The 23502-nt window shown below is 42.2% G+C and overlaps 2 protein-coding genes and 1 long non-coding RNA gene across 7 annotated transcripts in view; 2 read left to right on the top strand and 1 right to left on the bottom strand.

Annotated features, from left to right (window-relative positions):
• LOC103652739 (LRR receptor-like serine/threonine-protein kinase EFR) overlaps positions 1–2216 on the top strand; it is a 14472-nt gene extending 12256 nt beyond the window's left edge. For 2 of the 3 annotated variants that reach the window (XM_035967162.1, XM_035967163.1), the window contains exons 2-3: positions 275–1461; positions 1594–2216. In XM_035967162.1, the coding sequence (XP_035823055.1) occupies positions 321–1461; positions 1594–2000 (1548 nt within the window). In that variant the 5' untranslated portion in view covers positions 275–320 and the 3' untranslated portion in view covers positions 2001–2216. The remainder of the gene's footprint in view (positions 1–274; positions 1462–1593) is intronic. The other variant, XM_035967164.1, reaches the window with a different exon arrangement.
• Positions 2217–6238: 4022 nt separating this feature from the next.
• Positions 6239–9463, bottom strand: LOC103652741 (uncharacterized). 3 transcript variants are annotated; one of them, XR_565037.4, is made up of 3 exons: positions 8955–9463; positions 7074–7175; positions 6239–6740 (listed from the first exon to the last, which is right to left on the bottom strand). It is a non-coding gene; the product is annotated as an uncharacterized lncRNA (long non-coding RNA). The 3 variants fall into 3 exon arrangements; XR_565038.4 differs by having other exon boundaries at positions 6239–6666; positions 8955–9450; XR_004857662.1 differs by having other exon boundaries at positions 6239–7175.
• Positions 9464–12989: 3526 nt separating this feature from the next.
• Positions 12990–14272, top strand: LOC103652742 (fumarate hydratase 1, mitochondrial). Its single transcript, XM_020552431.2, has 4 exons — positions 12990–13136; positions 13450–13560; positions 13639–13722; positions 14185–14272. The coding sequence occupies exons 1-4, from the start codon at positions 12993–12995 to the stop codon at positions 14245–14247; spliced, it is 402 nt and encodes a 133-aa protein (XP_020408020.1). The 5' UTR covers positions 12990–12992; the 3' UTR covers positions 14248–14272.
• The last annotated feature ends 9230 nt before the right edge of the window (positions 14273–23502 follow it).

Below are 23502 nucleotides of genomic sequence, written 5' to 3' on the forward strand. Positions count from 1 at the left end.
GTATAGGTAAACTCTCCAGCCTAGACAGCCTTGTGCTATTCAGTAATAAATTTGACGGGGAGATCCCTTCATCACTTGGAAATCTTACAAAACTAACCGAGCTAGTTTTACATTCCAATGACCTGCATGGGAGCATGCCTCCAAGCCTTGGTAATATGACAATCTTAGAATCCATCGACCTTTCATATAACCGCCTCAGTGGCCAAATTCCCCAAGAGATCTTAAGCATGTATTCCCTTACAAAATTTCTAAATCTCTCCAACAATTTTTTCAGCGGACCCATTTCCCAACAGATCAGGCTCTTGATCAGTCTTGGTACAATGGATCTCTCAAGCAATAATTTATCTGGTGAGATTCCACATACCCTTGGTAGCTGTGTTACACTGCAGTTCCTGTATTTGCAAGGAAACCTCCTACAAGGTCAAATACCAGTGGAACTGAATGCACTAAGAGGCTTAGAAGTTTTGGATATCTCAAGCAACAACCTGTCAGGACCCATTCCTGATTTTCTTGGTGACTTCCAAGTTCTCAAGAAGCTGAACCTATCATTCAATAACCTATCTGGTCCGGTGCTTGATCGAGGTATCTTCCACAATAATGCCACCTCTGTTTCACTTTCTGGTAATGCCATGCTTTGTGGAGGGCCTGGTTTCTTTCAACTTCCACCATGCTCAACTCAAGCAACCTATGGCCGTTCCAATCATCAACGAATGCATGTCTTGGCCTTTTCCTTTACTGGAGCTTTAGTAGTCTTTGTGTGCATCACTGTATGCTACTTCATGAAAAGGGCATCTGACAAAGCAAGTGATGCTGAGCATGGGTTAGTTACGCTTCCTAGAAACAAATACAAGAGGATATCATATGCTGAGTTATATGAAGCTACAGATTCATTTTCCGATTCAAATCTGGTTGGTCGTGGAAGATTTGGTACTGTATATAAAGGAATTCTACATGATGACAGTAATACAGAAACTGTAGCAGTAAAGGTACTCGATCTTAAGCAACAAGGAGCTAGTAGGACCTTCTTTACTGAGTGTGATGCCCTCAAAAGAATTAAACATCGTAAACTGGTCAAGGTTATAACTGTGTGCGACAGCTTGGATAACAACGGTGATGAATTCAAGGCGCTTGTGCTGGAATTCATTCCCAATGGAACCTTGGATGAATGGTTGCACCCAAGTGCACTTGTCACCAACAGAGCAACTGGGAGTCTAAGCATCATTCAGAGGTTAAACATCGCTCTTGATGTGGCAGAAGCATTGGCATATCTTCATCACCACAGCAATCCATCAATTGTCCACTGCGATATTAAACCAAGCAACATTCTACTTGATGAAAATATGACTGCACATGTTGGTGACTTTGGTTTAGCAAGAATTCTAAACATGGATGCATGTGAACATAATTCTGGTGGAAGTAGCTCGGCTGGAATTCGAGGCACAATTGGGTACCTTGCACCAGGTTGGCAACGACTTCAATTATATGTAAAATAATCCATATTTGTAAATGATAAATGAAATCATGTATCTTATATAAATTCTCCATCGGTGTAGCATATTATTTAGCTAACTCTACATTGCTTCATCAACACAGAGCATGCCATGGGACTCAGAGTTGGTGTAGAGGCCGAGGTATACAGCTATGGAGTGCTGCTGATGGAGATACTTACTAAACTAAGACCAACAGATCATATGTCTTTTGATGGGGCCACAAGCCTTGTAAAGCATGTCGAGATGGCATACCCTTACAGGCTGCTGGAAATACTGGATGATATAATGCTACAAGGAAGCACAAGTCACAGCACACAAGAGACGATGGATATGGTCATCATTCCTGTCGTGAGAATAGGACTAGCTTGTTGCAGGACTGCTGCAAGCCAGCGAATTAGGATGGACGAGGTGGTGAAAGAACTCAATGACATTAAGAAGACATGGGAAGACCATTTCGCAGAAATCACCGGGGCAACCGGCAGAGCGGCGGATGGACGAGCAATCCATTGATGGAAGGTGGCACAAGCGCAATGGCAAAGCACACGCCCAGCCTGTGCACTTGCCAGCTTGCTCCGAATAGAGAGAGACAGCCTACACACGGCTGCTGGTTCTACTCAGTATTTTGCCTAGAAAATTGAGATCCAGTTATATGTATATGTTATATGGGTACTTGTTGAATATTGCAACCAAAACATGTTATGGTAAACACATTATTTTTCATGTCCAGTGGAGGGGTTCCCCTTATTCATTATATCTGTACTAACTATTAAGGGGGCAGTGTAGACTGCCCCCGCTCCCTACCCGCACCAGCAACTGCCTCCCGCACCCGCGCGCCGCAGCCGCCGCGAAACCCCAGCTCCCTGCCCGCACCCGCAACGGCCTCCTGCACAGCACGCCACGCCGTCCTCCGCACGCGCCGCAACCGCTGTGAAACCCCCGCTCCCTGCCCGCACCTGCAACAGCCTCCCGCACAGCACGCCACGCCGTCCTCCGCACGCCCGCGCGCCACAGCCGCTGTGAAACCCCTGCTCCCGCGCACCCCGCGCGCCGCAGCCTGCCACGACCGCCGTGATTTTGCTGGAATCCCCACGACCGCCGCTGATTTTGCGCCCACGCCGCCAGCCATGGCCCCTACGCCCGCGGAACTGCCCCACCCCAGCCGTGCCTACGCGAACCCCACCCCAACCTCAAACGCCCGCGGAGAAACCCCTGTGCGCCGTGCCCTCGCTAACCCCATCTCAGCCGCAAACGCCACAAACAACCGTACGCACACGTGTGATTCGCCCCCAATCTCAATACCCCTCGTGGCCCCGAACAAGCCACAGACATCCGCACCCATCAAGCCCCGCGCCACTTCATTGCCCCGACATTGTGCCGCTGGAGAGGAAGGACGAAGGTGAAGTAGCTTGCCCCGTCGACGGATAGGAACTGCTATTGCTCAACCGCGCGGGCCTCGACCAAGGTATGATCGACTCATCATTCGGCTATGGTTCATACTAAGTTAGCTAGGAGCCATTTTTTAAATTGTATACCATGTACTGTTTTGATTAATTCTGAGCATTTACGGCTTATGTGGATTGCATTTTTCAGATTAAGTAGCATTAAAGATGATTGGCACCAATTGCTCCCTAAAATTGATTGTGGCTAGCTAAGTAGGTGCTGTGTGAGTAGGAATTGGACGGCAATTTTAGTGGCGTTAGAGGTTTTTTTTTCGTTTTTAGTCTGTGTTGTACCGGAGCAGCGGAGACACCACTTTGGGAGCACATTATTAGTTACTTGGCTTTTGCTGTTAGCACTTAGAATTTGTAGTGTTGTGCAATTCAGGTATGGAGCACTTTGGAACCTAGAATTCTTTTCACCCTTTAGGTCTCTACTGCCCAAAACCTGTATTATTATTCTATTGTGACTGCTAAACCAAGTATCCCAGTATGTTCAGTGGGAGCAGATTGGATTATTTGTTTTTGGGTGCATACTATTAATTATTTAAGTTGGTTGCAAGGACACAATGGCTGTAAGTATGGTGGGCAATCAAAATTACTCTATTCTTCCTTGGTTTTATTTTTTTAGCATTTACCTTGATATTATTGGAAGATTATATCACTGTATTATTAGTTATTGGTCTTCCTGTAATCTGAGAACATATTTGTGCTGTCCGAGTTAGGTATGAAGTGCATTGGAACCAGAGTTGTTCTCACTCCTTAGGGCTGTACTATCTAAGACCTATATTATGCTTCTATTGGGAATGCTAAAACAAATATCCCAACATGTCAAATTTGTCAGCAGACTCATGTATTTCATACATTTTAATTGATAGCAGCACATCAAATTTTAGCAGTTAACTATTAGCTTTAGTGTATTCAGACTAAGTTCATCACTATTTTATGGTCTGTCGCTTCTGCTCTTGCAATAGCAGTTCGCCACTAAGTATTCACATGATATATTTGTATATCGGCGGTAGCAGAAGTACCGAATGCATGTGCTGTGTGAGTAGGAATTGGACGGCAATTTTAGTGGCGTTAGAGGTTTTTTTTCGTTTTTAGTATGTGTTGTACCGGAGCAGCGGAGACACCACTTTGGGAGCACATTATTAGTTATTTGGCTTTTGCTGTTACCACTTAGAATTTGTAGTGTTGTGCAATTCAGGTATGGAGCACTTTGGAACCCAGAATTCTTCTCACCCTTTAGGTCTCTACTGCCAAAACCTGTATTATTATTCTATTGTGACTGCTAAACCAAGTATCCCAGTATGTTCAGTGGGAGCATATTGGATTATTTGTTTTTGGGTGCATACTATTTATTATTTAAGTTGGTTGCAAGGACACAATGGCTGTAAGTATGGTAAGTAATCTACAATAACTCTTGTTCTTCCTTAACGTATATTGGAAGATTAGATCAACATAGATATGGATTGTCACTTTGGTATCTGTTTATCGTGCATGCATGAAAGTAGGCCCTGCCATTGCCATTGGGTTTAATTGTCCCACTGTTTTCTGCACAGTACTATAATGATTTTTTTGACATGGCTGCAAGACAAATTCATGTCTAAAACTTCTGAAATCATTGTCGCATGCCACCATCTCACCATAGCTGACTTGGTTGCAGAGGCAGTATGTCGGTTTTCTCTCCAATCCATCTGCAAGATTTATTATTTCATTTCGACGTTAGCATATTTAGCCTTGTTCATCTAGGACTCCTACAAATTAAGCTGGTCGCCCAAGACCAAAATTCATGGCTTCTGTCTTTCCTTCTTGGCCGAAACAATAACAATCAACACTCATCTGATCTCGCAAAATTATACAGCTCCAAATTGTCTGTTCCTCAATTCCTCTACACCTAAACTATAGAGAATACACGAGACCGTCTTTCGCAAGATACAAAAACTAAAAAGGTTGATAGGCCAAAGCTGCTAGGAAGATTATTCCAAAAGGCTGTTGCAAGCGTCTATTACAGCAGCAGCAGCAGGCGAGCCTAAGATAACCTAACCTGATGGGTTTGCTTCCAAGGTTTTCATGAAAACAATTTGGTGACCTAAAGGGTGAAAAGAATTCTAGGTTCCAAAGTGCTCCATACCTAATTGTGCTGGAGCTTTAGGAAGGTCAATGCCAATGTCATCCAGCAGAGTAGCGCTTCAGCAGCAGCGTTAGTGTTCATTGCAGACACTGCAGACTACAGATGAGCACTGGATCATGGAATATTAGAGAGAACATTTGTTTCCGAGTTTCTTGGTTCCTCGTGATGCCACTGCGATGTTCAAGCACCTCCTCCATATAATGGTTTTTCTCTTGTAGATAATAAATTTGTTTCTCATAGCTGTTTGCTTGCAGTTGATGTGACTTTGCTAACACTTCAAATTCCTCATTCTTAATTCTCAACTGATCCTGTAGTTCCCTTACTTGATCATATGCAAAATCCTTCTCTCTTATACAGAGGAGTGCATCTGTTCCAGATTGGTGTGCATACCTTCTAAAAGTAATAAGCATTATATCAATCTTTGTGCGCTTAGGGTATTGTGTTTGTTTATTAGTCATACTATGTTGTGGTTCAGGAATAAAGATGCCATCTATATCAAATAATTCCATGTTTTTTGTTCTTGTTTTGCAGTTCGCATTGATCTTCGGTTCAACAATCATTTTGCGCCCAAAAGAGTCGACATATATTTTCTACTCGTTGAGGTTTGTTGCTACTTCTTCCTTTTAAAGTATGCTTCTTTCCCTCCCAAATATATCAACTTCTATCGATTCAGTCATTTTTTAAGTTTTGCTTGGTGATATAATATTGGTGCTCCTTTAATGAATGGCCAAATGTGTTTGTTTTTAGTCATACTATGATGAAATGTTGGACTAAATTGGCATGTGTTTATATTAAAAAATCAATTATAATATTCTTTTATGCGAGACAAATTACATGCTAGGAACCAAACAATCACTAATGCAAGTGGATCTCCACGGCCCAACCTAGACAAAAAAAAATGAGTCGATGCATTTCTCTGCTGAATGTCTACAACTGCGTAAACAGTAATTTAATCTAAGTATAGACAATATTCAGAAACACTTGATTGGTCGAGTACTAATTGACACAGTAATTTGTAATTAGTATAATATTCCAAACTTGTGTGTATTTCGGGTATTTATTGGGGTAGTGTAAAGTTTATATGCATGCTTCCTGTCTATAGAGGTTGATGCTATTCATCTAATGATAGTGGGAAGGCTTAGCTAATAGTATGATTTGTGTACGGTGAGTTGCATCCGTTCACAATTCTCTTTCTCACATGCTTCTCTTCCTTCTTTTTTGGATCTGCCATTAAATACAAGAACAAACACCATTTACTGCTCAAATAGAAAACACTCATTATCAATTTTGCACAGTAGGGTTACCAGCTTACAAGATTTGCAAGCCAACAGATCAGGAAATGCACCATTCCAGCGTACTCCCGTTGCAAGCAGCTAGGCTTCTTCTATCTTGCAGAAGCTCACCCAACTCTTGCATCGCTTGGTTCAGCTTCGACTGAAGTTCATCCATGTCCCTGGCTTCATACTACAATACAAGGACTCACTGCAGACCTTGGTCTCTTCCTCCTTCAAGTTGACTTGGGAAACACAGTATTGGTAATCGACCAGCAATGCCTCCATATCCTTTGCGCTACCCACCCAAATCTCTGCTAAAGTGTTGTAAGTACCTGATGAGCAGGCACAGCTTAGGCATGCGTTCCACGACCATTCAGCTCACAGGCATCATGCATGCAGCCCGGTACTTACAAGATGAGCGAGCAGGAATGCATCAAATGCATCAAAATCAGTACTCCGTAGGTTAAAATAGTCACTACTCAGTAAGTAAATGAGCATGCATACCAACTGAATTGCTAAAATAAATACACTCAAATAAATCTGAAATCTACATAGATACACATAAAGTGTCTGACACATATATTGCAAACTAAAATTCCGCTAATCGAGCAAATACACTCACTGACTTGTTTCTGTTAAATTGAGTTTAGTAACCATTTCATAAATTTCGTCAGTGCAAAATGTTGTGGTAACAAAAACAAAAGAGTTCAAGAATTTAGTTTCCAACTGTTCATCTTACATGTTCTTCTACAACAGCATGAACAACAGCATCAGGTAGTATTGGCCTCCCAATAACTGTTTGAGCTTGTGAACCAAGCATGAGAACTCGATTTAAGACCAACTGCAGTAAAGTCAAGCAGACAACAACACCATCAGTAAATCATGGATAGAATAAAACACAAAGGATGTCACAATGAGACCAATGCTGGCTGCTAGCATCAGAAAAGGAATTCATGAATCCACATAGTAGATTTCTCTTCATAACTTGGTAGTTTTCAATAAACTAAAGAAAACATCATGGAAAACAGATACAGTCATACTACCAAAATCCAACCAAAACAAGATGACCTGAACAATAATCATTCTCAATCCACTAATCCATTACCTACGGCAAAAGGATGAGTATGCATAACAATGACTTAGTTGGAAACGAGGAGCCAGAAAAGGCAATTCCTACTTGTGTTTGTCGACCTATATAGCGGTGGTGTATCCCACCGATTTCAAAAGATGGCCATTCAGCAACCAACTCAGATAAACATGAAATCTTGGACAGCGAATATGCACCCTTTCTATTACACCCACGCAACAAGGTTGACAAGATAGTTTTGACAGATTGCAGAAACCTGTCTGCAAGTTCCCCGGGTTCAGCGACCACAAATACATCATTCTGCCAACTGCAACAGTAGTTTGTGTCATACTCAACTAAAAACCAGCAACAACATAAAAATTGCTGAAGCATGTGAAAGATACCTCAATACTAAACCAGTTGAATTATTTTGAAGAGCCAATTGTATCACACCAACTTGAGGCATATTCTGCAGTTTATCATACAATGACCGAACATGTGCAGATGGCTGTCTTGACTTCAATGGTGATGTTGGAGGTGAGGACTAAAGCACGCCGTACAACGTTCCATTGGCTGCGGGGCCGCCATGCCCCCAGTGGCGCTGCCCGACAAGGAGGCTGGGTATTTGGGGGATTGTCGGCGAAGCATCATGGCTCCCGACGAAGCAGGGGCTGCGACCAGCGCACTGGACGTTGCTGGGGGGCCGCCTGATGCTGGCGGCGGCTACTGCCTAGGGGCAGCGACAGAACTCATGATCGTCGAGACCTTTGATACCAGATTGGTAGGAGCCGCGTTCCCTATACTGACGATATGTTTCCGTTGCAACGTATGGGCATTCACCTAGCAACGATAATTAATGTTTCTGTATCTCGATATATTTTATCATTATATGTTGACTCCGTAGCAACGCACGGGCATACACCTAGTAGTGTATTAAAGAACAAAACAGAACAGTCTTCGGACCAGTTCTAGGTGTTGCTCGATCAAAAACTGACGCTAGAAATGTTTCCAAAGGCAGTTCACTCTAAAAATTGATTTATATTGCTTCCAATCGCCTTAGAAACTTCTACATTTTCAAGGATGGATCTGCAACACCATCTGTGGCTTGACACATTATTTCTATGGATGGTTCATGTTATGGGCCGCCCTTACAAATCCCCACAAAATAGGAAGGGCTGTCATTTTTTTGACAACCCAAAGATTAATATCTGGCATGTAAGAAAAAACCACACAGTAGTAATTGTATAATATATAATAGATATAAAAGCAAAACTGAGCATTGATATATATATATATATATATATATATATATATATATATATATATATATATATATATATATATATATATATATATATATTCATAAAACTGAACAAAACTTGAAATTGTTTAACATATACAACTATACAAGTACACCATATCGACCAAATCAGTAAATTACAGTGGCTTACTCTAAAGAGTACTTGCTGCCTTAGCCTTTCTGTTTCAGTTTCAATGTATCACAAACAGTAGCAAATTTCTGAAACGGTAAGCTAATTGACCAAGCTAACTTACAATATGGCTTCTAGCCGCTGGCTGTCCACTAGCCCCGCCCAACGCCTCTCCGATAGCAGCCACTAGGTGAAGCCGACAGCCCCGGTGGCAGCCGCCCTGCGGCCTCCGTTCCGCTCGGTGCCTCAAGCACGGACACCGCCCCGCCAAGCCGGTTGCGCCCGCCGCTCCGGGCCTCCGGCACCGTGCTCAGCGCCGCACCGCGTCGCCTCCTTGGCTCGTAGGTTGCCGAATACCTCTTCCGCGTCCCCTCGACGGAGTGCGCCGTCGGTCCGTCGCCTCCTCGCCGGTGTCCGCCGGCCGCCACTTACAGTTTCGCGAAATGTGAAAGGAGAGGGGAGAAGCGGAGATTGGGGCCGATTGGGTTGGGGGAAATTTGGGCCTCCGGCCATTGGGCTTCGTTGGGCTGTTAGATAGGGAGGGAGAACGCCAGAAGTATTTTAGGTTGAATTTCTGAGTACCCTAACGTTTGGGCTTCGTTCGGCGGTGTGCGAGGGAGAGTGTGGCGCGAGAGTCGAGGGCAACAGACGTGAGCTAGGATGTTAGGCTGGTCGGCCAATGACTCACGCAGGCGAGAGGCAGAACAAGACATTATATGAATCTCTACTAACTATTAAGTCATTAGTGTAGATTGCCCCGGATGCCCCCGCCTCCCTCTCTGCGCGTGCCCCGTCTCTGCGAACTCTTCGTGCCCCCCGTACGCCCCTACCCTGCGATTCCAATGCTCCAAACCCCCTCCTCGAAGCCCCCCCGACCAAGCCGCCGTCGCAAGCGCGACCGCCTACCCCATTAGCGCTTCCAGTGGAGATCTCTCCCCGTGTCCCCGCCTCCACGCGCGCACACCCCGAGCAAGCCGTCGGCGCAACCACCTCCCCCGTGATTCCAGTGGAGATCTCCCCCATGCCCCCACCTCCCCACGCGCATGCCCCAAGCAAGCCAGCATGTTTGTGGCCGCCTCCACCACACACCATGCTGACGTCATGGAGAAGGTGGTGTACATATGGAAGAAGGAGGTGTACAGCGACATCGAGGTCTAGAAGGAGAACCGAGAGTTTTTGGATCGCCACTCCGGCTGTGGCAAGTGCCGACGGTGGATGGGTGCTGTAGGAACAAGGTTGGGGTCTAGGAGGCTTGACGCTGATGGATGGTGGCGCCCGGGTCTTCTCTTGCTCCATCGTGGCCGCGATCCATGGGATTGGCCCAGTAGGGGTTTCATGAAATCCTTTGTGCTACTCGATCTCCTCCCGATATAGTAAACAACAACCTCCGCTATTTCCTTCTCCCTCGTACAACACCCACTATACGTAGAAAAACCTTGATTCGATCTTGCCTCTCCCCATGTCAGGCCGACCGACGGCGGTCGCACCCTCTCTCTCCTTCCCAATCCTCCTGCCTGCCTCTATCGGCACCTTTCTCTTACAGGAGGGGGTGGAGCCCTTACATGAGGAATTTATTGATAAAGAAGGCGTTGCAGGGAGTTCTGGTCTGTTTGTGGGTGATGTTTGTGCTAATGTAGCTGATTCTGGTTTTGTTTTCTATGCAGTCTCTATGGTTTTCAGGGAGAGATTTGTGTTCCTTGGTATCACAGTTTGATGGCAGACAGTAGTAATATTTCTCTGAGGAAACATTGGGGGCAATATGTAGTTGAACTGAATAGGTAAAGAAGTCTCTAGCCATAAATCACACTTTGCTATTCTAGGATGCCTGTAGGCGTATTTTACCATCCTAAGTATGTATTTAGCCCTATTAATTGAGATGGCTATTGACATTTTTATGTTTCTGTAGATTATTCCTGATGTTGCAACATTTTCATGTAGGTTCGAAAGGAATCAGAAAGAAATTGCAGGAGGTGCACTTTGGATTCTATTAGTCTGATCTCTAAATATTTGATCTCTGATTCAATTAATTAAATGCACTAAGTCATACATGTTTGTTTAAAGTGATGTGCTTTGTTGCTGATTCAATGTGTATGCATGTGTTTTGTTGTCTTTACTTTTTCTTTCACTATACATGGATCGAGGTCTCAAAAAATAAATGGTGGAGCTGCCTGTATATAGACACACATACTAGATGTATAGTTGGAGCTGTATGATAATCTACACAGGGGCAGGTTCAGATGCAAGTGCAAGTGCAGGAGGCAGAGCGATCTCAAGGTCTGCCTGGCGATGCTGAAGCCGGCAAAGGTGGACAGGATGATGGTGGTTACAACTTGCAGCCACATCTACACACCACAAAAAATCTCAAGTCTTGTATTTAAGAAGATTACTAACAGGGTTGCATACAAAACAGTCATCAAAGGTTGATATACCCTTGAATTGTAGTGTACGAAGTTATATTTGCTTTGTGCTTCTGTTTTTTATAATTCTTTGTTATTAATTTTATAGCTCACAGTGATGTTGTGTTAAAGGCTAAGAGCATGGCTGACAAGGTTGAGTGGGCAAATAAGACTAAAGTTGTTATTCAAAGCAAAGGGGGTTCTTTCAAGGGTCCAAGTATTGAGGGTGGTTCAATGAGGCAAATCAATTTGGATGGTGCTTTAGTAAGTTCTAGATTAATACATAATTGAATTACATTTATAGCTTTCTTTTGCTGTTTTTCTTTACTCAACTAAATCTTGATTTATTAGGGATCATCATGTAAGGTCAGGTCCCCTTATATAGAATGTGATTGAATGATTGACTTAGATAAGTATGTCAACAACAACTGCTTTACAATGGTCCCTTAATTCGTCAGGTAAAATAGTTTATGTTGCCCTTCACTAAGCTAGTCTGGTCTGGTCATAGAGTTTCCATACTTGTCTAGGATGTGATAATACCGGCAAACACTGTGATTGAAAACTCTATAATGTACTTCTTATTAAACTCCAATTGAAAACTCTATAATGTACATCCAGTTGAAGTTTGGAAATGAATAGCATTAAAAAAACAAATATATGTCTAATATGTATTAAAGGAGAAGAGTTCGACTGAAAATACCATGGCTTTATTGCCAAAGAATATTAAAACAATCTATTTTGAAGACCACAACTTTGAGATTACATAAAAACACATTGTGAAGTTTAAGCCTGACCTGATATTCATATTGAATTGTAAAAGCACACGAAGACATAATGATGATGAACATGAAGTTTAGGGCCACAGTCATAGTTTCCAGCATAGCAGTAGTGGTACCTTTTCCCGAGCAAGATCCGCAAGAACAAGAACATATTGATTCAGAGAATGAAGTCTTGTAATATAATCAGATGGTTTCCCTCGTCTACAATCCACAGTGGCTCTCACTTTCTTTATCAATTTCAGATTGCTCTGTAGATCACATTAGACACAATTATTTAGTGCCAGCTCGAACTTTTCTATATACTTCCAACATTTCACTTTGGTATTTTGCAGGCTACTTGGAAGTACTATCATTTATGTATGGATTAATGGATACCTTTCCCTTTTTCTTTTGAAGGTGAATATGGACTATGGCCTTGATCCAACAATAGGGAAAGCCATAATACAGGCAGCTGAGGAGGTCGTAGAGGGAAAGTTGGATGATCACTTCCCACTTGTTACCTGGCAAACTGGCAGTGGCACACAAAGCAACATGAATGCCAATGAGGTTGGTGTCCTACACATCCAATATTTTTACTTCAAATCTTCCATAAAAACGTCAATTTTAAAGTAGTATAGTTGTTGTTTGGAATGGTAGTCCCTGCTAAAGTGTGAAAAGTTAAGCTTCAGTGTCCAAACACATGGTAAACTAAACCAACCTCCATTTGTGCTCCACTCTACTGATTATCTCTAATTCATATTGATTCAGAGAATGAAGTCTTGTAATATAATCAGATGGTTTCCCTCGTCTACAGTCCACAGTGGCTCTCACTTTCTTTATCAATTTCAGATTGCTCTGTAGATCACATTAGACACAGTTATTTAGTGCCAGCTCGAACTTTTCTATATACTTCCAACATTTCACTTTGGTATTTTGTAGGCTACTTGGAAGTACTATCATTTATGTATGGATTAATGGATCCTTTTCCTTTTTCTTTTGAAGGTGAATATGGACTATGGCCTTGATCCAACAATAGGGAAGGCCATAATACAGGCAGCTGAGGAGGTCGCAGAGGGAAAGTTAGATGATCACTTCCCACTTGTTATCTGGCAAACTGGCAGTGGCACACAAAGCAACATGAATGCCAATGAGGTTGGTGTCCTACATATCCAATATTTTTACTCCAAATCTTCCATAAAACGTCAATTTTAAAGTAGTATAGCTGTTGTTTGGAATGGTAGTCCCTGCTAAAGTGTGGAAAGTTAAACTTCAGTGTCCAAACACATGGTAAACTAAACCAACCTCCATTTGTGCTCCACTCTGCTGATTATCTCTAATTCTCTAATCTCTATGCAAAATAGTATTTAGTTTTCCTGTAAGCTAATGTTCATGTGAATTTTATTATGAACCTAGCATGTTTCTGCCAGCTGTGCTATATTGTTTATGATCTCTTTTCCGAATTCAGGTAATTGCAAATAGGGCATCTGAGATCCTTGGACACAAGGGCGGTCAGAAGTTTGTGCACCCAAATGACCATGTGAATAGGTCACAATCTTCAAATGATACATTTCCCACTGTAAGCTTTAACTATTTTTATTTCACTATTACTATTACTACTGTAGATGTTTATTATTCATGGCGTTGACATTTCCAGGTAATGCATATAGCGACGACCGTTGAGATACATTCAAGGTTTATCCCAAGTTTGCAACAGTTGCATGATTCACTTCATTCGAAAGTATTAACTTCTCCTTTCCTTAGGAATTATTTTACTATGCTTGTCAAATGCCTTCCATAATTATATTATGACCGTTTTTGTACTATGCTTGTTAGTTGTTAATTGCCTTTTGTATAACTATATCATGACCTATTAATATTATATTATCCTACTGTGAATTTGTGCCTATTGATTATATCCATCTGCTTATTAGGGATTCAGATTGAAGTTGAAACATTAGAAATTTAGAAAATCATCAAAGATCTTAATATTTCGGCATTGCTTGTACAAGAACTACATAACGTGGCTCCTAACTCTGTACAAGTTCTGTAGCAGTTCATTAGAGTCACTTAATTCTTTTCCTGATTGAAGTTCGTATTAATAATTAGGTGTTAATTAGGTAACCCATAGCCTGGTGACCACTTCATACCAATTTGTACATGCTAATGCTAATGTGTAGGATCAGCTAACCTGACTGTGCAGACTGTTGAGTTTAAAGACATAATTAAAATTGGACGTACACATACCCAGATGCCACCCCATTGACTCTTGGCCAAGAATTCAGTGGTTACACTACATAGGTAGGATTTATTCTATCATCTTTTGTTGTCTTATTTATTAACCATGGTCACGGCTCTTGCTTCTGCTGCGACTCCGGCTACTGCTTCAGCTCCGACTACGGCTCCAGCTCCTGCTGCGGCTTCTGCTGTGTGACCAGCTCCTGCTGCGACTCCTGCTCCTACTAATGCTCCTGCCATCACTTCTTCTGTCATAACCCCATGACCGGCCTCTGCCTGGGTTGCGGCTTCCCGACCACCAAACATGGCTGGGCTTTCTTGGACACCAAATCCACCTGGGCCCTCACGACCACCAAAACCTCTAGGACCCTCCCTAACACCACCATAACCAACAGAGCCACCAGCACCAGGTTCAAAACGACTACCACCAGGCCCATCCCAGCGACTCATCCCAGCAGCCTGGTTTCTTGGACCTCCAGAAGCACTGCGTGCAGCCATGTCACGTAGCTGTGGAGGGACATGCTGGTTGGCACCTTGCAAGAGTTTCACCAAATCACCAGCATGTTTCCACTCTTGTTTAGAGAAAAAAGGTGTACGAGACTCCAGTAGCGCCAGCTCTTCCTGTACACCCTATGCGATGCACATAGTCCTCTATCCCAGTTGGGAAGTCATAATTAGTTACCACTCTGAAAAAACACATTGTGCAATACAAATGAGCAACAGAAATTTGTCAGTTTTCAGTAAGGTAATATTGGACAGTTGGACACTAAAATACTTTAAGGATTTAATATCTCACAATCAAATAAGCCTCATTTGATATCTTTGATATCAAGTCCATGAGCAGCAACATCTGTGGCTACTAATATTGGAGCCCTGCCAGTTCGAAACTGATTGAGAACATTATCTCTTTCGGCCTGTGATTTATCACCATGGATGCTTAAAGCATTAAAATTGCGACCAATGCCACGAGCAAGCTGGTCACACATTTTCTTAGTTGAGCAAAATATGATGATTTTTGAGCCCATTTCTTGATCTCTAAGAATCTGCTCTAGGCGCCGCTGCTTGTCCATAGGCGGAACCACCTCTACATACTGCATACATACAGGAGCCATAGAAATGGATCATCCTAGAAATGACCACATAAACTATTAGAGATAAAGGCTGACACATATAAATTAGGTGCCAAAGAATGCTTTTTCCAAAATATTTAACAATAGAAATTCTGACACCAGTCAGCAATGGCACTTCAAGGTCTCCGCATCCTAAAGAAAAGCGAAGCACAAAGTATGAAAATAAACAATCATAATTTCACAATCTCCACATTCCAAATCATAGTTTACTTTAGCTTTAGCTTAAGTCAAATTTTACTAACTGTGAACATGTGATCTCACTGACATGGGCTATGAAGAGACATCTCAGCTTTGAACATCTCTTTTTTCCCTTTATTTAAAAATATGTGAATGTGATAGACTTCTTTTATACATACATATTCAGTGTTGACTAGCAGAATTTTGTGGGGAGGTGGTTATAATTTTTTGCAAATTCTTAGATCCTCGATTACTCATTCTTTGTAATTGGCCTTAGGAGCTGCCATGTGTTTCCTATATAGTTTCATAGATTATGCATTTTTCTAAGTTTTCTGATTTTTTGCAAATTCTTAAATCCTCGATTACTCATTCTTTGTAATTGGCCTTAGGAGCTGCCATGTGTTTCCTATATGTTTTCTCTTAAATTGATAGTCTTTTATGTTTATGTGAAATGGCACTTTTAACTTTTTTAACTTTGTGGTACCTACATGAGAAACTATTATAAGAGCTTTATTCTGGTCATTATGTAATTGTAATTATAGAGAAAGAATCTGCTAAGAATAATTATAGAGAAAGAATCTGCTAACAATAATTATAGAGAAAGAAGAACAATCTACTGCTTGCACTTCATAAGCTGTATTACTTTCTTTTCGATGAATGTTAGCTCTTTTGATTCAGAGTAGCTCATATCATTAACTGTCTTAATTTCATATTGGTTTCTGGCATAAAGAATGTTGATATTGTTGACCAGTTCTATGACAAATCCAACTGGTGCATTGTTCTCAAGAAGCTTTGAGCTGCAGACAAAGGGATGGCACGAGAAGCCATCTGAATCTGATATTTGTGGGGATTCAGTGGTAGGCAAGCTAAATGTGTTTCTCCCAAAGTGTATGATGCATCCAGTCCCCACCGTATACATCAACTGAGAAAGATATCTTAAACCTGTTGTACAGTGTGTCAAGTGTCATGGTAATATTTATATGCAAGTTTATATTTTATCGATCTCTTCTTAAACTTGCATTGCACCACCAATTAACCACCATGTACCACAACTGACATTAGCTAGCTTGTCACGAAGGACAACAAGCGACTTCCACTGCACTTTTAATCTAACCAAAGCCTATAAGAATTCCCATTTTATTTCAGAAATCATGAAGCACATGATTTTGTTTTACAAGGTTGCTGTTGAGGTATTCCCCTAAACTCGCCTGTCAACCATATTAAAAATTTCTTAATTTTGTCGGTTTCACACATGTCGGTATTTTGGTGCTAAGTGCAGCATAAGTAATCCCGAATCTGAACCAAATGTTAAATAATTGGGTTACTGTGCTCAACTTTTGCTCTAATGAAATTTTATTATCTTGATTTCTCCCTACTCATTCCTGCATATTTTGTACTAGAATATTGTTTTGTTATTATATATGTGACTATTGAATAACCTATAGGTTCCTTGTCATTTCCATGTGGCGGTGTGTGCTACTGAGATGGAAATTTGGTGTTCATTGCTAATGATTGGCACACTGCACTTCTACCTATTTATCTGAAGGCATATTACAGAGACCATGGGTTAATGCAGTACACTCGCCCCGTTCTTGTCATACATAACATCGCTAACCAGGTCGTTTCCTTCCCCTAATCATGAACTTGATGAGCCATCGCTTTTTTATATAGGAATTAAAATAGTTCAATTTTGATCATGGCACATTGATTTGTTGGTCAATTATTTTTTAGACTTTCAGTCAAACATTGATGCAGAATTGACTATCCTGCATTCTAATGCCTTCCCTCTTGTTTGTAGGGTCGTGGTCCTCTAGATGAATTCCCGTACATGAACTTTGCCTTAAGACTACCTTCAACATTAAAGGAAAAGTACTGCACATATCACAATACAGGTTTCGCCCCACTGTATAGGTTTTGTCTTTTTTTCCTGTAACTCTCTTTCTCTTCTTTCCTTCTATAATAAAAAATTGCACATTAGGGGATCCCCTACTGTGTTTTCCCTAAAAATTGCATGTGTGCATTGAACTGCCATTAATGTCACATATGTCGATGATCAGTCAGTGAACAAGATAAAGCTAATATAGCAAAAGGTCATACATTTAGCAAACATTCTGGATTGCACTTTCACGATTGTTGTAGTCCATATAAATATTTGGTCTAAGTAATCATTTTACATCACATATATTTCCATATAAATATGGTCAATTTGTTGAAAATTGTTCACTCAAAGGAAAAGTACTGCACATATCTCAGTTCCAAAAAAGGAGTCCTGCACAAAAGTTCAAATGTGCAGTCCAAGTGATAAGAATGGGAATGCAAATGGCTTTAATCCAACATGGGCATTTCGAACAATCTCAAAGGATATGCTAAGCTAAAACAAGTGTGAAAAAAATTGCACAATCCCTGGCTTCTGTCTACACCTATATAAGACAGCTACAGTGTTTTTAGAAACCTTGAAGACTCAGATTGTGTAGGACTTTCGGAGTGTTCAAAAGGGCCATTTTCTCCTGAAGATAATAGCTTCACATAATTCATCATAAAACTCATCAATTTAGTAGCCTCCAGGCTGCAAGATTCCTTGAATAGTTGAGTGTTTCCTATATCTTTATTATCTATTTGCAAGCATCATCTTCAAGTAAAAAATAAAATGCCTTAATCTGTCTGTTAAGGTCATTGAGTCTCTGCAGAGCCATGATAAAAGAAGCACAATTTGTTGAGAGAGACTTTGATAAACTCTCAGTAACATCCAAAAGGGAGTTTGAATTTTCACCAATCAATGCAAAATAACCCTTTCCAATAATATTAGCTGGATTGGACCATTCCTTTCCTGAGAATATAATGAATGGATTCCCCACTAACTTTGTTGCGTCTGTGGCTACATCTGGAGGCATGAGGCCAATAGATTGCTGATACAAGCTTGTACATGATATATATAGGCGACAGAGTAGGCAAAAAATCCAGGAAAAACTTGGGATCTTCTGCCAGTTGACATGTAGTTTTTAGATACATTTTCCCATAATTGAAGAAATAAATCCATTTATTTTTTTGTTTCTGATCAAGTGACTGAAGTTTCGCCAGACTGCATAGACTAACCTTTCAGCAGATTTTTCTACCAGTGTACTATTTCAAGCAGTGACAATTATTGAATCAAGAATGCTAACATATACTTCAGATAAGTGTCTGCCAAGAAGTTTGTCTTTCTGACAAAAAATAGACTTCCCAGCGAAGATGGCTCTCTAAGTTTGCTTACATCATCTTCAAAATTGCAATATGCCATCCAATTCAATGTTTCTGTGAGATCCGATGTAAGCTCCTCTATGCATCGGCTAGACTGCCCTTGAGGCATCAAGTTAGTTGAAGTACGAATAGCACCCATCAATGTTTCGGAACTCAACATTGTTGTCAATGATTCCAAATATTCCTCAGACGATAAAGAGGCCACAAAATGAGCCATGTACTCCATCAAGAACCTCAACTCCGAATGCCCTCACAGCATAGGACGACAATTATTGTTTCTACATCTCAATATATTTTACCATAACATGTTTACCGTAGCAACGCACGGTCATACACCTAGTAGTGATTAATATGATAAAATACATTGATACATAAACTCTCTTTTTTGAGAAAGGAAACCATAGCAAATTGTGCCCAGTTGGCCTAGTTTGATGAGGAGCTTTACAAAGTCTGATGACATATTCTCAACGTGCATATATGTTGTTGTGCTACTTATATTCATAGTTTTATGACCTATCATAAATTACGCTTCCCTATTTTATTAGAGAAAGACAACTCATTATCTTCTGTTTTGGTTTACCATAATGCCTTCCTCTTTTATGATAATTAAGATTCCTTGCAAATGAAAATAAATAATATAATTGGTCTTATTTAACTATTTTTGTAGTCTAATGTTTTTCTATTATAAGAAACATTTTTTATGTAGTCAATATCAACAACATGTCGTCTCTCGCTCCAGCGCAGATGTCAATTACCGTGATGTGGCCAACGACATGACCGAGGCCTCCTGGCTGCGCCAGCTTCTCCAGGAGCTCCACAGCCCCCCTCCAGCGTGTCATCCTTGTCTACTGCGACAACATTAGCGCAATCTATCTCTCCACCAATCCCGTGGAGCATCAGCGCACGAAGCACGTGGAGATCTACCTGCATTTTGTCTGTGAGCGGGTCGCTGTCGGTGACTTTCGGGTTCTCAGTGTCCCACCACGCTGCATTTCACCGACATCTTCACCAAGGGATTGCCGTCAAGTGTCTTCGCCAACTTTGGATCCAATCTCAACACCTGTACACGATATAGTTGAGACTACAGGGGGTGGGGTGTTAGACTTGAAAGTCGCCTAGAGGGGGGGTGAATAGGGCGAAACTGAAATTTACAAACTTAATCACAACTACAAGCCGGGTTAGCGTTAGAAATATAAACGAGTCCGAGAGAGAGGGTGCAAAACAAATCGCAAGCGAATAAAGAGTGTGACACGCGGATTTGTTTTACTGAGGTTCGGTTCTCGCAAACCTACTCCCCGTTGAGGTGGTCACAAAGACCGGGTCTCTTTCAACCCTTTCCCTCTCTCAAACGGTCCCTCGGATCGAGTGAGCTTCTCTTCTCAAATCAATTGGGAACCAAACTTCCCGCAAGGACCACCACACAATTGGTGTCTCTTTCCTTGTTTACAATTGAGATGATCTCAAGAACGAATGAGAAAAAGAAGCAATCCAAGCGCAAGAGCTCAAAAGAACACAACAAATCTCTCTCACTTAACACTAAAGCTTTTGTGGAATTGGGAGAGGGTTTGATCACTTGGGCGTGTCTAGAATTGAATGCTAGAGCTCTTGTAAGTAGTTGGAAGGTGGAAAACTTGGATGACTTGAATGTGGGGGTGGTTGGGGTATTTATAGCCCCAACCACCAAACTAGCCGTTTGGTGGAGGCTGCTGTCGCATGGCGCACCGGACAGTCCGGTGCGCCACCGGACACTGTCCGGTGCCACCAGGCCGTTGGGTTCCGATCGTTGGAGCTCTGTCTTGTGGGCCCGCCTGGCTGTCCAGTGGTGCACCGGACAAGTCCTGTAGACTGTCCGGTGTGCCACCCACGCGTGCTCTGTCCTCTGCGTGCGCAGGCGCGCATTTAATGCGTTGCAGTCGACCGTTGCACGCGAAGTAATCGTTGCTCCGCTGTCACACCGGACAGTCCGGTGTGCACCGGACACTGTCCGGTGACTCACCGGATAGTCCGGTGAATTATAGCGGAGCGGATTCCCAAAGCTGGCGAGTTCAGAGTCGCTCTCCCTTGGAGCACCGGACACTGTCCGGTGAATTATAGCGAAGCGCCTTTGAGAATTCCCGAAGGTGCAAAGTTTAGCTTGGAGTCCCCTGGTGCACCGGACACTGTCCGGTGGCACACCGGACAGTCCGGTGCGCCAGACCAGGGCACACTTTGGTTGTCCCTTGCTCTCTTTGTTTGAACCCTTTTCTTGATCTTTTTATTGGCTTAGTGTGAACCTTTGGCACCTGTATAACTTATAGACTAGAGCAAACTAGTTAGTCCAATTATTTGTGTTGGGCAATTCAACCACCAAAATCAATTAGGAAGTAGGTGTAAGCCTAATTCCCTTTCAAGACTACTGTTAGGGTTTTGGGGCTAGTCCCTATGTAATTACTTGCATACCATTAGTGTAATGGGCTTGGCCCAATTACTTAGCTTATATATAGTATATGTATATGGAGCTCTGGACTTCCAATAGCTCGGCGAAAGCCCTGACCCGATGTTGCCAACCGATTCAGCCGCACCAGGTCCAAAGCGCCTATAAAATAAGCACCACATCGTTAGGGTTCAGTTTTAGCGACACCGACAGTTACACCCCCACCTCGAGAGTCGCGCGCGTCGGCGAACCCTGGGAGCAAGCGCGCGACGGTGGATCTAGGGGACACGCTCGCGACGGCGGATCCGAGGGACACGCTCGCGGCGGCGGATCCCCGAGGCCAGCGCGCGGCGATGGCCCCCCTGAGGCGTGCACGACGGCGAGGTGGGAGCGGATGCGACATCAGATCTCGAGGGCACGCACGTGGCGGCGACCCCATGAGGTGTGCACGACGGCGAGGTGGTAGCGGTCGCGGCGGCGGATCCCGGGGGGCATGAGCGCGGCAGCGTCTCCTTGAGGTGCACGCGGCAGCGACCCCTTGAGTTACGCACGACAGTGAGGTGGGAGCGGCTGCGTCGGCGCGACGGCGGATCTTGGGGGCACGTGAGCAACGACATCGGCAGTGGAAGTTGTGGCGCATCCTAGATGCGAGGCGGCGGTTCCGCAGGGCGGTGGTCCTATTTTTATGCTATTTTGTATACATATTTATGCCAATGTCAATAGGTTTTTACGACCTATATTTCAGTTCATGGTTCCGCTTCCATCTATTTGTCTGTTTATGATATTTCTATTCACATTTTACGCAAACGATTTATTGATTTTATGCATTATCTCGTTTATTTTATCCAGTGTGTATTAGGTTCCTACCATTTATGTCATATGTATAAGATATATTTACGACCCACACATTTACGAAACAAAATAGAAATTTAGAAAAAGGTAATCGCTCTAAGAAATGAGGTCATTTGCCACGATTCCATAAATCTCCCGTATGTCGGTCCATTTTCTTTTTAACTCACATTATTACCATTCTAAATTTATGCACATTCAGTAGAAAACAAATTTTTACGCAGTCTACCGTAGTGCATAAATAACTTCACCGTGTTGTATAATTAGTATAAGTATATACCATAAACTGGTTCTAACGAGTCTTGATGCATGAATGTTGGAGAGATCCTATATTTATGGAGGAAATAAAGCATTTAAATCAGTTTTTTGTTTCCATACATGTTTATGTTATGAAATAGATCGATAATTTGCACTAGAATTCATATCCATTTACGCTGTTTTGGTTCACGTTTTACGCTAAAATCCGCCTGAGCTCCCATGCACGATTGGCTCCATATCTTCTGTTCCGATATATACGGTAACTTCCAGCTTCGTGGGCACGCTAATCACGGGGATGTGTGGACCCACTTGAATGAACCAATGAACGGTCTGTTGCCACTCTCCTGTTATGCAAGTCTGAACCATTAAATATGCTAGCATAAACACGAGTAGGAACCAACTACCATACCAGCAAACACGACGCTGGCCCACCTTCGTCCATCCCAATTTGACCCCACCACGTGCGCACCTTCTGCTTATGCAAAACATAACACATCTTTACACATGCATAAACGTGCCCCACAATCACACGGACGCACGCGCCCCACTGGACCGACGTGACCACGCGCGTGAGCACTACCCTGACTGGGGCTTCCCATGCCTATTGGAAGCCATGGGCTTCCATTACCTGTTTCCTGCTGCATGCACACAAATTTAGAAAAGAATGTGCGTTAAAAGAAAATGGGTTGGCATGCATGGAAACAAAAAATCTGATCTAAATGCTTAATTTCCTCCATAAATATAGGATCTCTTCAACAACCATGCATTTAGTCTCGTTAGAACCAATTTATGATATATACTAAGACTAATTATAGTACACGGTGAAAATATTTATGCAATGCGATACACTATGTACAAAATATATTTCCTGTTGCATGCGCATAAAAATAGGATGGCAAGAATGTGAGTTGAAAGAAAATGGATTGTCATGCATAGAAACAAAAATATGATTTTCAATGCTTTATTTCGTCCACAAATATAGGACCTCTCCGATGGTCATGCAGTTAGGCTCGTTATAACTACTTTATGATATATACTGATACTAACTATGCTACATGTGGAAGTTATTTATGGATCGTGGTACACTACGTAAAAAACAACAAATGTTTACATAAAATGTGAATAGAAATATCAGAAACATATAAAAGATGGAAGAAGAGTCATGAACTGACAATGTGTCATAAAAACATATTGACATTGGCATAAATGAAAGGGAAAT

This window comes from Zea mays, chromosome 4 (genome assembly GCF_902167145.1).
Source record: "Zea mays cultivar B73 chromosome 4, Zm-B73-REFERENCE-NAM-5.0, whole genome shotgun sequence".
NCBI classification, from domain to species: Eukaryota; Viridiplantae; Streptophyta; class Magnoliopsida; order Poales; family Poaceae; genus Zea; species Zea mays.